The 13,062-nt window shown below is 37.8% G+C and overlaps 1 protein-coding gene across 2 annotated transcripts in view; it reads left to right on the top strand.

Annotated features, from left to right (window-relative positions):
• The window catches only part of VAV3 (vav guanine nucleotide exchange factor 3), a 358,235-nt gene that overhangs the window by 317,139 nt on the left and 28,034 nt on the right, over nucleotides 1-13,062 (top strand). For both annotated transcript variants that reach the window (XM_064488784.1, XM_031457711.2), the window contains exons 21-24: nucleotides 781-846; nucleotides 6,342-6,376; nucleotides 10,308-10,424; nucleotides 10,992-11,079. In XM_064488784.1, the coding sequence (XP_064344854.1) occupies nucleotides 781-846; nucleotides 6,342-6,376; nucleotides 10,308-10,424; nucleotides 10,992-11,079 (306 nt within the window). The remainder of the gene's footprint in view (nucleotides 1-780; nucleotides 847-6,341; nucleotides 6,377-10,307; nucleotides 10,425-10,991; nucleotides 11,080-13,062) is intronic.

Genomic DNA, 13,062 nt, shown 5'->3' with positions numbered 1-13,062 from the left:
TAATTACATGTTCTGATTGTTGTGGTATGTTTTGAGTATAGTTCATCTTTCTGGAAAAGGGAAACAATTGTGTCATGAGCTTGGTTTAAAGAGGAACCTGACTAAAGGTCTCTGAGAATAAATTTAAGTATTTTTTGGTCCATTTTGTGCTTAGGTTTTCTTACCATTAATTTCCTCCTCCTCTCCTCATTTACAATGCCATTTTGAGTTAAAAGCCTTTCCTCCGACAAGATGTCGTTTTCCTTTAGTCATTATCCAGTTTTTTTTCTCCTGAATCTGAGCATCAGCTAAAATGTCGTATCACGCTGTGTTCCACTGCCACCTGTCTTGAAATGTCTCGTCCTGCTGGAGGAACGTTCTCATGAGTTCTGTTAGGGGTACTAGTAGTAACCATTTAAATCAAATTCCTAATCAGTTCTGGGCTTGCACAAAACCGATGTGATCTACTTGTATGAATGATGATAAAATTGAAAGACAGAATGCTGTTATCTCTATATGGAATTGAGGGATGTGCAGTTAACAAAACTGAGTGGTAGACTGGAGAGTTGAACTTGAATTCTCACTTTATTATTGTGATCTGAAGCTATGTGTAAGTAACAGTTTTAAAACCTCTGCTTATGCTTCCCTCCCTAAGCCACAGTACGTTAACACTTAGGAATGGATTCCAAGTGGAAGTAGTTCTGAGGAACCTGAGTAGCACCACCATGTATAGACCATTATGGGGTGATCATTTGTGGTAAATGTGTGCTCAACACTGGCTTTTCCCCCCCTCTAATTTAGGGTAGAAATTTAGCATCCGGAGAGGTTGGATTTTTTCCGAGTGATGCTGTGAAGCCTTGCCCCTGTGTAAGTACGAGTATTTTACTTTTTCCTACTTTGTTTTGTTTTTTGATGCTGTAATTGTGCGAGAATGTACAAAGGATACTGGTTTGGTCCCTCGTTAACTGTATTAATATTTTCTGGGGATCATACTATTTCATGTTTAAATGTATGGCCAATGTCGTTAAAATTACAAAATCATTATGATACACCATTGTCAGAAAATATTATTAAACATTAAGGGAATATATGCAAGAGGGAAATTTAAATTTGTAAAACAATTTAATTTTGTAAATTCTACAAAGTTTTAGAAGGAATAAACTAAGGCTACTGATCAGATGTACAAACTTCCCTCTTCCCCCCTGAGGTGAGAGTGGTAGGGTCTAATGTATTTCTGGTTACTTTGAGCTACAGAGAGCTTACACTCCAACCAGTGTTTGAAAGCATGCTAGAAAGCATGCAAGTCCACAGATGCTTCAATCAAATCTCTTAGTACATTTTTCTATGCTTTAGCATCATAATGACATTTTCTGAAAACATCAAACACATTAGGCAGATAAAAGAAGAGTGAATGCTCAAATATTACGGATGAATGTAACAAAATGTACTCTGGTGCTTTATGAAATTTATAAATTTCTGTTTAGGGTGGCATTTTATCATAATTTGGTGTTTAGGGTGGATTTTTCTACGAAGCTTTTTAAGTTCTTAATTCTAAGTACATGAGATTCTTTTACTAACATAATGGAGTTAATAGTTTGAATTGTCTTGCTTGCTATATTTCAGTCCTTCCTAGATTTCTAAACTGAACATTCCTTTTAATATTGTAAGTGGGAATGTCTGTCATCCTTGACCTCAGGTGTGGTCTGTAGAGTAATTCACTCCACTCATTCAAGCTTAATTTCAAAAGCAAAGGGAATCCAAAAAAGGTTTACTCTATGTCTATTGTTTCTGTGATCTAATGCCACGTATTTGTTACCTTACATAATAGTCTTTAAAAAAAACTGATAGCACTCTTAAGTGGCTACAAAGCCATTTTTGCTTCTCTATTCTGTCATTTATATGAACAAGCTTCAGGCTTCCTGTGCTTAAAGAAGTAATGTTTTATGTAGGCAGGTAGCAGGGAATTAAGATGTTTGGGAACCTAAAAGACATAAAATCAAAACTTTTATGCATTTTATGTACCAAGCCTTGAATAAGGCATAAAATGACATTTGAAGTTTTATTTTAGGACTAGGCTGGCACATAGTAGGTATTTAGTAAACTTTACATGAATGAACAAAGGGGTGAAAAAGCAAACGAAAGTCCCTGATTGTAGGTAACTAACAATGCCAGCTACTAATTAAATCAGCTTATAGACTCATATTGGATGGTATTGGTGACCTAGTTAGTTACTAGAAAGAGAAACAGGTTCTGAATTTTCAGCTGACAAAGAGTTGTTGAGGAACACATAAGTATGAGTAGGTCTGCCAACTAAATATGATTGTTTTATAGCTTAAAGTTAATGAATAGCTACTAAAATTGCACTGCTTAATGAAATTATAGATCCATTTGTTGGTTTGTAGGTCAGGTTAGGTGAAGGTAAGTGGAAGGAGGTGAAGGAACATAAGAGACCACTCCCTTCCAGCACTATGGTAACTGGAGACAAAGCCTGGAGCCACAGCACAGTGCAAATTAGGGTATCTCTCTGTGGATCCCAGAGCCCTTAGTAGGGGAGCAAGAAGAAAACAGAAGATATGCTTATCTTTGTCTTGGATCTGGGTTGGAAAAAGAAAGCAGTGTCTCTCCCCTAAGAAATCTTTAGATCCAAAAACCATCCATGTGTGGGGTTGAAAGTCAGACCAGATCTGTGACCTAAGTAATTCTAAACTAGAAATATAGTGTAGAATGATTCCACATTGCATCCCCAATACAAGTACAAATTCTCTCTAGATTGGAGTCTCAAAGGATTTCTACAGATAAAGTCTCAGGGATTATAAAATTCACAATTTGGAATCACTAAATTTTATGAAGAAAAGCAGAACCAAAATGCAGAATTAGACCCACAAGGACAGAAGATAGTGGATTTATCAGGTTCAAAATTTTATATTTAATATGATTGAAGAAATAAAAGTCTAAGAGGAAAACAAGTCACTCTCCAAACTGGGCATATTCAAAAAGAATTAGATACAGTAATTTAAGTGGAAACATTATTAGACACAGTTGGATAGAAAACTGGAAGAAAAATCTAAAGAAATTTCTCAGTGAACAGTCCAGAGAGATTAGGAGGAAGAAAATGTAACAGAATGGAGTGATCAATTTCAAATACGTCTTATTGAAGGAGAGAATATAGATAATTGTGGGAAAGCATTGTTCAAATAAATGGCTGAGAATTTACAATAAAACGAATGTATAAAGTTCAGTACCTGGCCACATTTAGTGAAACTGCAGACCATTGAAGACAAAGAGAAAATATTAAAACCAACTACAGATTACCTATACGGCGTTGATGAGAGATGCATAGCTAACAGCAGCAATAATGGAAGCGGTAATAGTCAAATATCTCCTATTGAACCAATCCTCCTATAGAAAATAACTACAAACTCTGGATAAAAATTTTTTTACAAAAATGTCTGAAGGTTCTGGCTAAGAGGAGGTTACACTCAGAGGGTGGTGACACTAGGCGATGTTCCTGGTTTTATGGCTACTTACACCCAATTCAGATAGAAATCTCACAGTGTTTCTGGCTTGAAGAGGCAGAATATGGAGTTTGAAGCAAATACAAGCTGGAAAGGGAAATAGGAGAGCTAAGAAAGGAAGGAGTCAGGATGGGGGACCCTCAAATTCTGTGTAAAATGTTGCCCCAGGCTCTGTCTCAGTGGTACAGACTCCAAGCAGCTCAGTGTAAGCTAAAAGAACTGAACTGAGAATTCAGTTGCCTCTTAACCGCAACTGGGTAAGGGAAGACAAGAGTTTGTAGTTGGGATTCAACCAAGGTAACTGCCTGCTTGAGGAAAAGCCACACTCTTTGTAGGAACATAGCAGAATGTAGAGCCTCTTCAGTGTATCAAATGGTCCAAGAGACTATCCACAATGACTCAGTGTACAGAGAAACAGGAAAACACAAACCACACTCTAAAGAAAAGACAGTCGATGGATAACCACCCTCAGATGTCCCAAATGATGGCCTCTGCAGGAAAGGATTTTTAAAGTAGCTATTATAATAACTGTGCTCAAGGACCTAAAGGAAAAGACAGTTGATCCTTGAAACACTGAAGGGTTAGTTTGTGGGCCTTCCAAGCAGTGGAAAATCCACCTATATCCATCTGTAGCCCTCCACATCCGCAGTTGCACACCCACAGAGTCAACCAAACGCAGATCGTACAGTGTTGTAGTATGTACTACTGAAAAAAAATCCACGTGTAAGTGGAGCCACGCAGTTCAAGCCCGTGTTGTTCAAGGGTCAACTGTATGTTCATGATGAATGGGTAGGAAACCTCAGCAGAGAAACAGGATCTATAAAAAGGAACCAAATGGAAATTCTATACAGTGAAACTTCAGTATTTGAAGCAATAAGAATACAATGTGCAAAGCTTTTAAAGAAAATTACTGTCAACTGAAAAATTCATGTTTCCTCAGTAAGGATGAAATAATGACTTTCTAGCCTAACAAACACAAAGTTCACTTAACTGTCTCATCTGGTTTTTATAAGATGTACTTTAGGAAGACGCATGTATCTTGCATTATTTTACATGTATGCTATGTTCCCACTAACATGTTCTTTAAAACTCGGTATCCATAGCAGACATTTAATGGTAAACAGCCTATGATAAAGGCTGAAAAAGGCACCAGAGGAAAATGGTCAAAGCTGAAAATATGCTCAAGGATGAGAGTATCCAGAAGAAAATCGTCTGTGGCCTTTCATATGAAATGCCCATTCAGACAAGGGCCCAGAGTACACAGAAAAGAAAAGGAGGGAGGGGCTCATGCCAGATGGAAAAGGACAGAGCTCCTACCTTAGTTATGGGAGTCCTAGCTCTTCACACAGCGGGGTACACCCCCCGGGCGGAGAGGCGGCTCCAGCAGGACATACCAGGACGGGACGGCCTCAGATCCGTTCTGCTTTAGAATGCTACGTTGCCCTTCATTCATGTGGGTCTTTCCCTGCCTAGAAAATCTACAGCCAGTGAATGTTGAAGCTCTTTACCAGGGAGAGAGAGATTGGTTTAGGAATAAGCATACATTTGAAGAATACAGAGAGGGAGAGGGAAGGAGGAAATATTTTTTCCCATCAGATTTCAGAGGCTACGTATGTCTCATCAAAAGGGAACTTTTTTTTTTTTAAATGGAGGTAATGGGGGTGGAATCCAGGCCCTGCATGCTAAGCGTGTGCTCTGCCACTGAGCTCTTGCCCTCCCCCACGAAAGGGAAGCTGTTGAAGATTGATTTCTACTTGTGAAAACAAGGTGGTATAACAAAGTATTTGCAGGATTTGAATAGGTTCAAAATTCGGTATTATAAGCTGTGTATCAGGATTCTACGTGGTGGTAAACTTTAAAATGTGATCTATGGGATAAAGTATTTAAATATTAAGAACTTTAGAGATGTTCTGACCAAGAAGGTAATTTTTTATATGTAACTCTTCACCTGGAAGGTCAAAATAGTGACAGCCCATGATGAAAATGGACATGCTAGAGAGAGAGTCACTTTGACCAGATCTCAGTTACAAATGAGAGTAATGGCGTTTTTAATTAACCAACATAAAAAGCCTCAGGAATACCAAGGAATATATACATCAGACTCAGGGGATACAAAAAAATTTTCTACCCACAAGACAAACTATCTCTACTCTCAGTCTTTTCTTAGGGATTTATAAACTTCGTCCCCCTTTGCACAGCATGCATTTTGTTCTTTTATGAATATTAGTATGCCTTCTTTGGCTTTGTTCATTTTCTAGTTGTAATCAGCAACTAGAAGTTTTCTTTTTCTTTCTTTGTGTAGAAATTGCTATGGTTTTCTCTTTTGCAAAAGCTCCATAGGTGAAAAAAGAAAAATATATCCCATGGCTTTTTCGTAAATAAAAGGTTTTCCAGTTGGTACCAAGACTTCAAAAGCAGCGTTTAAAACGTGTGTTACAAAATAAGAGTCTATTTCCAGCGGATATTGTTTATTTTGCCTGTTTTTCCAATGTCTTAGGAAAGCAGAGTGCTATTTGGTTTTCTTAACATTTTCATTTTAATTTGCTATGATAGAATTAAACTGCCTTGGTAATAAATACCAAAAGATTCCAATTCATATTTTTCCTGTTATCTCTTCCTTTAGAGGTACAGTGGCAGTAGAAAGAATGAATTAAAGTAATGTGAATTATTTTCTACGTACCGGACATACACCATGATTCACTGTGTGTAACATTGCCAATGGATTGTTCGTTGTAGGACTGCGCTCCTGGGGGTTTTATAAAGCTGAGTCAGCTGAACTGAATTAATGATTGATTTCTAAAAGCTTCCTTTAAGTAAACAATCTATTTTTCCCTTTTTATATCCTAGGTGCCCAAACCAGTAGATTATTCTTGCCAACCCTGGTAAGTATTAAAAATGTTTATGTAGCTAAGTTGAAATATCATACCCTTAGCTCGACGACGCCTCAGACGTGGGAATAGTAAACAGCGTTCCATTTCCATTTGTCCTGGCTAAAAGGTGTTTTCAGATGCAACAAAACACCATAATGAATTTATGTATTGCTGACCTTTCCATATCTTTATCAGAGTGGTGTGTGTGTGTGTGTGTGTATACAAGTGCATGTACCTGACTGTAAATTCAAAGTTTGTAACAGCCACAGAGGGGGATGGGATGTGCGCAAATATATAGTATTTTAGGAGAATCGATTTCATGAAGCAGAGGAAAAAAGTATAATTCCATTGTTTGAAACTAAAAATTAGCCCAGAAAGGATAGTAGAGCCTAAAAATAGAGTTTACAACACACAATATGGTAGGAGCAAGATGTAGCCACATCTAAAGTTTTAGGTCTGTGTGGAGCTCACTTACCACTTGGAGGCTGGCATTAGCACTTGCAGAACCAAGGAAGCAAAGTAGATAATGATTATTATTTTTTAGACATTATGAGTTTAAGAGGAAGTGAGATCTTCAACTGGAAAAAAATCTATTTAAAATCTAGGATAGTTATAATCATCGTCTGATAACAACCAACATATACTGGGTACTTACACGTTTTATTTCATTTTGTCTTTCTGGTATCTTTATGAGGAAGGTTACTATTATTAATTTTACAGATGAGGAAACAACGATTAAGGCCAAGCAACTAGTCAGTGGTAGATAGAGCCAGGATTCCAAGTTATTCCATTTCCACCACCTGTCAAAGTACAAATCATAAGTATGTTTACTTTTATGTTTGCTGAATTTTGAATTTGGCTTCTCTTAAAAGATGACTGCATCGGTTTTCATTTTGATATTGAAATATATACATACAAATTAGATATCAGGATATGTATATAAATGAGATTCTGAGCATAAAACAGTGCTAGTTCAGTTTGCAAGTGTAGATAGCACCTGCGTTGTCTGATACTGTTAAAATATTCTGATTATTTGGTTACATAAACAAAGCATGGGAAGTGCCAGGTTGCTGTACGAAGACATTGTCCCAAGTACGGGATTCCTCCCCTCCGCCCCCTCCCGGCACACCTGCCTTCTGCAGCCATGGTCTCCTTTCTCTGACATCCCTCCCTGGCCTTCAGCACTGAGCTTGCTGAAGAAATTGAAGCAGGTTTGTGATGGACCTAGAAATCTTTGCTATTTGTTTAGTTGGTTTAAGACAGATTCAAGGTCTTAGTTTTCATGGAATTAAAGACTGTAATCCTGAAAGAAATTAAATTTGAATAGAGCTGATAGCATTGATGATCAAACTGAAAAAATATCAAGAACTGGTGAGATCCTGCGCATGTAAAGATTTCTCTTTTCTTTTAGTATTTTTCATAGAAGGCAGAGTAGTTACAAAAATAATGATTTTTAGAGATAGTCATGCCACAGACTACATGGATTTTATGAAGTAAACTGATGAGTTACCTGGGAACCATCTGGGGGCACAAGAGATTAGCCTTTTATTCCTTTGTTTTAAAATGTTCTTTTGTTCCAGTTTGTAAAATTCTATTGAAAATATAACCACTTAGAATAGTTTGTTCCTAATGATTAAAAAAAAATGAAGATGTTCACATGAGGGAAGACCCTTGAAAATAGGAAGAAATAAAAATGTAGAATTTTTAAATTACTTTTTTTTTAATCAGTTTGGACAATTTATTCACACTAAGCAGTTAGTTTCATATTAAATGCCTTCTGCTGGGACAAAATGATCAACTATACTGGAAAATAGAACCTTCAATTTTAGAATTACTAAACTGTTTGTTTAGAGAAGATGACACTGTGGTTCTCAAGTTGTAAAGAAGTTGAATATCACCAACTGTACAGTGTATTCATTCTTTCCATATTTACAAACAAGTTGTTCCCACAAGGTAAACTTTGTCTGTCATATAGACCATGGAATACACCAGAATTCAAGCAGTATTATCTTCAGCAATCTAGCTGTGTTTTGGGGTGCATGAAGGCAGGGATGAGGCATGGGGCTTAAATCTGGGAAACTGTCTGAAAATCCATATGACAGAAAGAACACAGATGCCAAGGGCCCTACCTCATCCTTCGAGTAGTCAGGCAACTTACCTCTTCCTGCCCTTGCAGCAGACACGCGATAGAAGATAAATTACGTGGGGAAATGGAAAGAGCAGGCCCAGGAGAGACTGGGGAGATGCCAAACTGCAAACAGAGGGGTCAAATTAAGGAAAGTCAGTCTACAGACGGGGGATGATGCCCTGTTCCGGGACTAGCTCCGTTTCAGTGCTGGGACAGCTGGGTCTCACACGTGGGCTGCCCTTCTCCTTGTGTCCAGACGGGAATCTGGAAGACTTTTCTCTAAAGAAACTGAATAGACTCAAGAGTTAAAAACCTAAAATCCAGCCCCACCCTCAGGTTCTAGCCAAACAATCAGGTTCCCAAGGAGCTTACCTTGCCGTCCCCACACAGAGCTTCCAGCCCATTCTTGGATGCCTCCCTCTTAAATATGAGCAGACAACCAAGAGTAACCAGACATTTGAGAAAAACCTTGAAGTAGAGAACAGATAAAATGGGAAAAAAAGAAACCTGGAAGAAAGACAAACATTAGAATGGGCAAAAGATTTGTTTTTAAAGCCTTTAACTTACATTCTCAGAATCAAGAGATGACAATACATCCAGAGAAGTGAGCTGGATGTTTTATAAAAGGAACAATCAGAGAACATTCAAGAGCTCTTCTAAAATTAAATATTGAGTAGAGGAACTGGAAAGTAAAATTGAGCAAATCCTCCAGAAAATCAAAGAGATTATATGAGAGAAAAGAGAGAGAAAAATCAATCGACCCTAGAAACCCAGCCTGCAGTTGGTAGGAACTCCAGGAGACACTGAAAGCAGCGATTATCAAAGAAATAATACAAACATTTCCTAGAATTTCTCATTTCCAAATTAAAATGCTACCCAGAGCCCAGGACAGAGCTGAAGTTTTCAGTACAGCACGTAACTGGAAGGCACAGTGTCATGAAATTTTGCAGTGCAGACAAAACAAAGAATACTGATTTGAAAGCTAGCCAATCGAAACATAAAATTTTTCCTTTAACTTTTATTACCCAACATCTCGAATGTATTTGCCAGTAAATGCTAAACCTGTATTTGATGTGAAAGATCACTAAAGAATATTTCAACATTCACCTGGGGCCTTTTATTGTTGGTGTCATGGAATTTGGGTATGTTTAAGGCCAACAAAGTTGAGGAAGAATTGAATTCTGGTTTTGAAAATACCACCTTTTAAACATTTTACTACTACTACTACTAATTTCTTAAGAAAACTGGTTAGCCAAATTGTGGACTACAAGAATTAATTTTATATCATAAAAATAATTTAAATTATGACTGGAGTTTTCTTAAAATGACACTCAAAGGAGATTTTATTTCACACTGTTGCACGTAGAACAAGTGACATTTTGGAGGCGTGTGTGTACATCTGGGTGCGTCTTACGCAGGGCAGTCCTTCCCTTCATGTCCGTTTCCTTCTTTTTTTTTTCTTAAACATTTTTTTTTATTGAGTACATCTTTTTCCTTCTTGACCCTAAACTTCCCACAACTCTCCCTCTAACCCAATACCTACTAGTTCTTTGTCCCATTTATTTATTTGATAAATATTTACCTCGTGTTAAGCATTGTTCGCTTCCCTGTTGTAATCTTTGTAGAGCATTTGCATTTGGATGTAATTGAAGGACTTTTTTCCCCATTATTTTTTTTGAAGCAATATAATTAATATAGAAGTAAAATCAGCTCAGTTCTGCTCCTAAATCAAAATCCCAACACGATCACTTATTTTTAGCCTCTCTTCTCTTCCAGGTACATTACCTACATTTTCTGTGTCTGTCTTTCTTACAGGTATGCTGGAGCAATGGAAAGATTGCAGGCAGAGACTGAACTTATTAATAGGGTAAATAGTACTTACCTTGTGAGGCACAGGACCAAAGAGTCAGGAGAATATGCAATTAGCATTAAGTAAGTAGGACGAGTACTTTTACAGAAATAGATTTCCTGTTTTCATAATTGCATAGACCATCTGACATGTATCGCGCTGAAAGTTGAAAACCAAGGTTCTAATTGCAGCAGAAATAATGCATCATCTCTCCAGACAGTTCATTAATACTTGAAAATATCTGTTAGAAAAAACAGTATTACGTGTTATAGGCCGCTAATTGGCATATTAGGTTTCTTTCATAATACTGTAATTTGGTGACTTGATGTGTGTGTTTCTCGTAAATTCTAAGAATATAAATTACTTGATTTTGTTTTACTTTGTTTTTCAGTATTCTCAAACTGATCTTATGAATAAATTGGGCATAGTGATTGGTCAAACCTAACCCCCCCACTTCAAATATTGGTTGTATCTTCAGCCAATCTAGTAAATGTATTTTGTTAATTAGCTGTCACCAGTGTATTGGCATAGGTATATATTTTGTCTTCAGAATTAATTCCTATAATGTTATTGGGGCATGCCCTCTGGTAATTATTGATTTCAGCTGATTAAAAACACATTTATATTCATAAGTTATCCGTTGCCCACAGGTACAATAATGAAGCAAAGCACATCAAGATTTTAACAAGAGATGGCTTTTTTCACATTGCAGAAAATAGGAAGTTTAAAAGTTTAATGGTAAGCATTGATTAGTTCTTTTCAATCTGTGGTCCTCATTTTTCTCTTATTAGAAAAGTCAGTTTTAATTCTATAGTTTCTTGGAAATTATGCTCACTGAACATTGTTTGAAGAGAATCATACTATAATTTTGTAGTGGAGTCCTGAAAAGTTTTAAGAATTCTAGTTACATTTATGTTGCCCTAGTCATATTTTCATTGTAAACTAAGCTTGCAAGTTTCAGATAATATTTCAGAGTCCACACTGTTTATGATCCTTAGAGCCACCGACACATTCAAAACTATCTGCTTTCACTTGTGTGTTTCACCGTATTTGAGTGACACACAGCGAAGTTTCAATACACGTCTCTTTGCTACTCTGCCCGTCTCCTCATTCAGGCAGAAGAAAAGATTTTAAATTAAACATTAAAAAGTTGTAATTGGTAAAGTGTCTCTCACATTTAGGTTCATTTCACACAAAATACACTATGCTGTCAAATGGAAAACCTTCCTGTATTTTCTGCTATTTTAAGTTATCTGTGCTACAGTTCTCCTTCATTGCCTTGGACAATTAAACATTAACAAGGTGACATTTTTACCACATGGCAGTGATATTTCATAGGAATTTTATATTTAAGTTGAAATAGTATGTTGTTACTAAGTTGCTTCAAATAAATGAGGACTATTCTGACTATTTTCAAAAGTGCAATTAGCATATTAGAATATTACGTATAGGTCATATAAACAGTGCATTACTGTCATCACACGTGCGTTGCTGACGGTAAAGAGAAAGTTCTCATTTCTTGAAAAGCAGTCTCAAGTCTGTGTCTCAAGTTTGAAGGAGTTTCTTGAGATAATGAAGAATTTGGATATAGGACATAAGATGCATTTGTAGCACTCTGCTAAGTACTTTGAGTAACACTGGGAAGGACTACTCATTGATTGAACCATCAATCAAGTGATACATAATGCATCCTTCCGGAAAACATGTCAAAGCACTTTGCGGATGTTAATATTAAAGTTAAAATTGAGTGTAAGAGGGCCTCACAAAACAGGCCAGCTTGAAAGCCTTGCCTAAAAATTTAGAACTGCTTCAAGACAGGAATCATTGTTTTAAAGAAACTGAAGCATCTTGAGTTGAAAGAAAAGAAAGGAAGTCTCTCTGGACCTAAATATCACATCCCCAATTCACATGCTAAGGACAGGCAGCGAACTCATGTCCTGGAAAAGGTAGACCCTGTCAAACTGGCAACCAAGATCCAGGCATCCTCCCTGCTGGCAGTGACTTACGTTCTGCTGGAACAAGCAGGCTGTGCACAGAGAGAACGCGACCCGAGGCGGCTCTTCCTGAAATGAAAACCTAGCAGGGAGGCGGCAAGCGGATGCACAAATACTGAGTGACAGCCCTGGCCGAGACGTGATAAAAGCACGCACAGGGGTCTCCCCGTCACCGTGAGGCACAGCAGCTTGACTTCCCACCCACAGAACTGCTGTGCTTGGTAATGAGGCTGCTCCGTGGTATTACGATGACTGTGAGGCACACACAGACATGCTGTTGGGCCAGAGACGGCTGCCGGCCTTGCTGACTTTGAAAGCAACGAAAGGGACTCCCATCACAGGAGACAAGCAAAGAGCCTGAAAGGAACAGTCACTGGGAAGCAACAGTCAATTCAGCTTTGCATCCCCTGGATTCACCTCCAGAAAGTTCCTCGGCCTCTGAGGTTAGATGTGAAAAGCCAGTAAATGCTGCATGACCTGGATTAGCGGACATAGGTCCTCCAGTTCCCATCCGCATATAAAGCTGTGATTATAGTAAAAGCAATAAGGAACCCAGAATTCAAATAATTTGTACTGAGGGCAGTAGAAGGTTCTGCCATGATGTTCTGGAAAGGGAATTAAGAGTATTTGTCACAGAGCTGAAAAAAGCTCCCCTTACATGGTATGTGTAAAATGCCTGACACGCCACTGCTCCAGACACACGCAGGTGTTTTTCCTCCAGATCTGG

This window comes from Camelus dromedarius, chromosome 9, assembly GCF_036321535.1.
Source record: "Camelus dromedarius isolate mCamDro1 chromosome 9, mCamDro1.pat, whole genome shotgun sequence".
Taxonomy (NCBI): Eukaryota; Metazoa; Chordata; class Mammalia; order Artiodactyla; family Camelidae; genus Camelus; species Camelus dromedarius.
The sequence above is the reverse complement of the archived record's forward strand: the minus strand, read 5'-3'. Positions and strand labels throughout refer to the sequence as shown.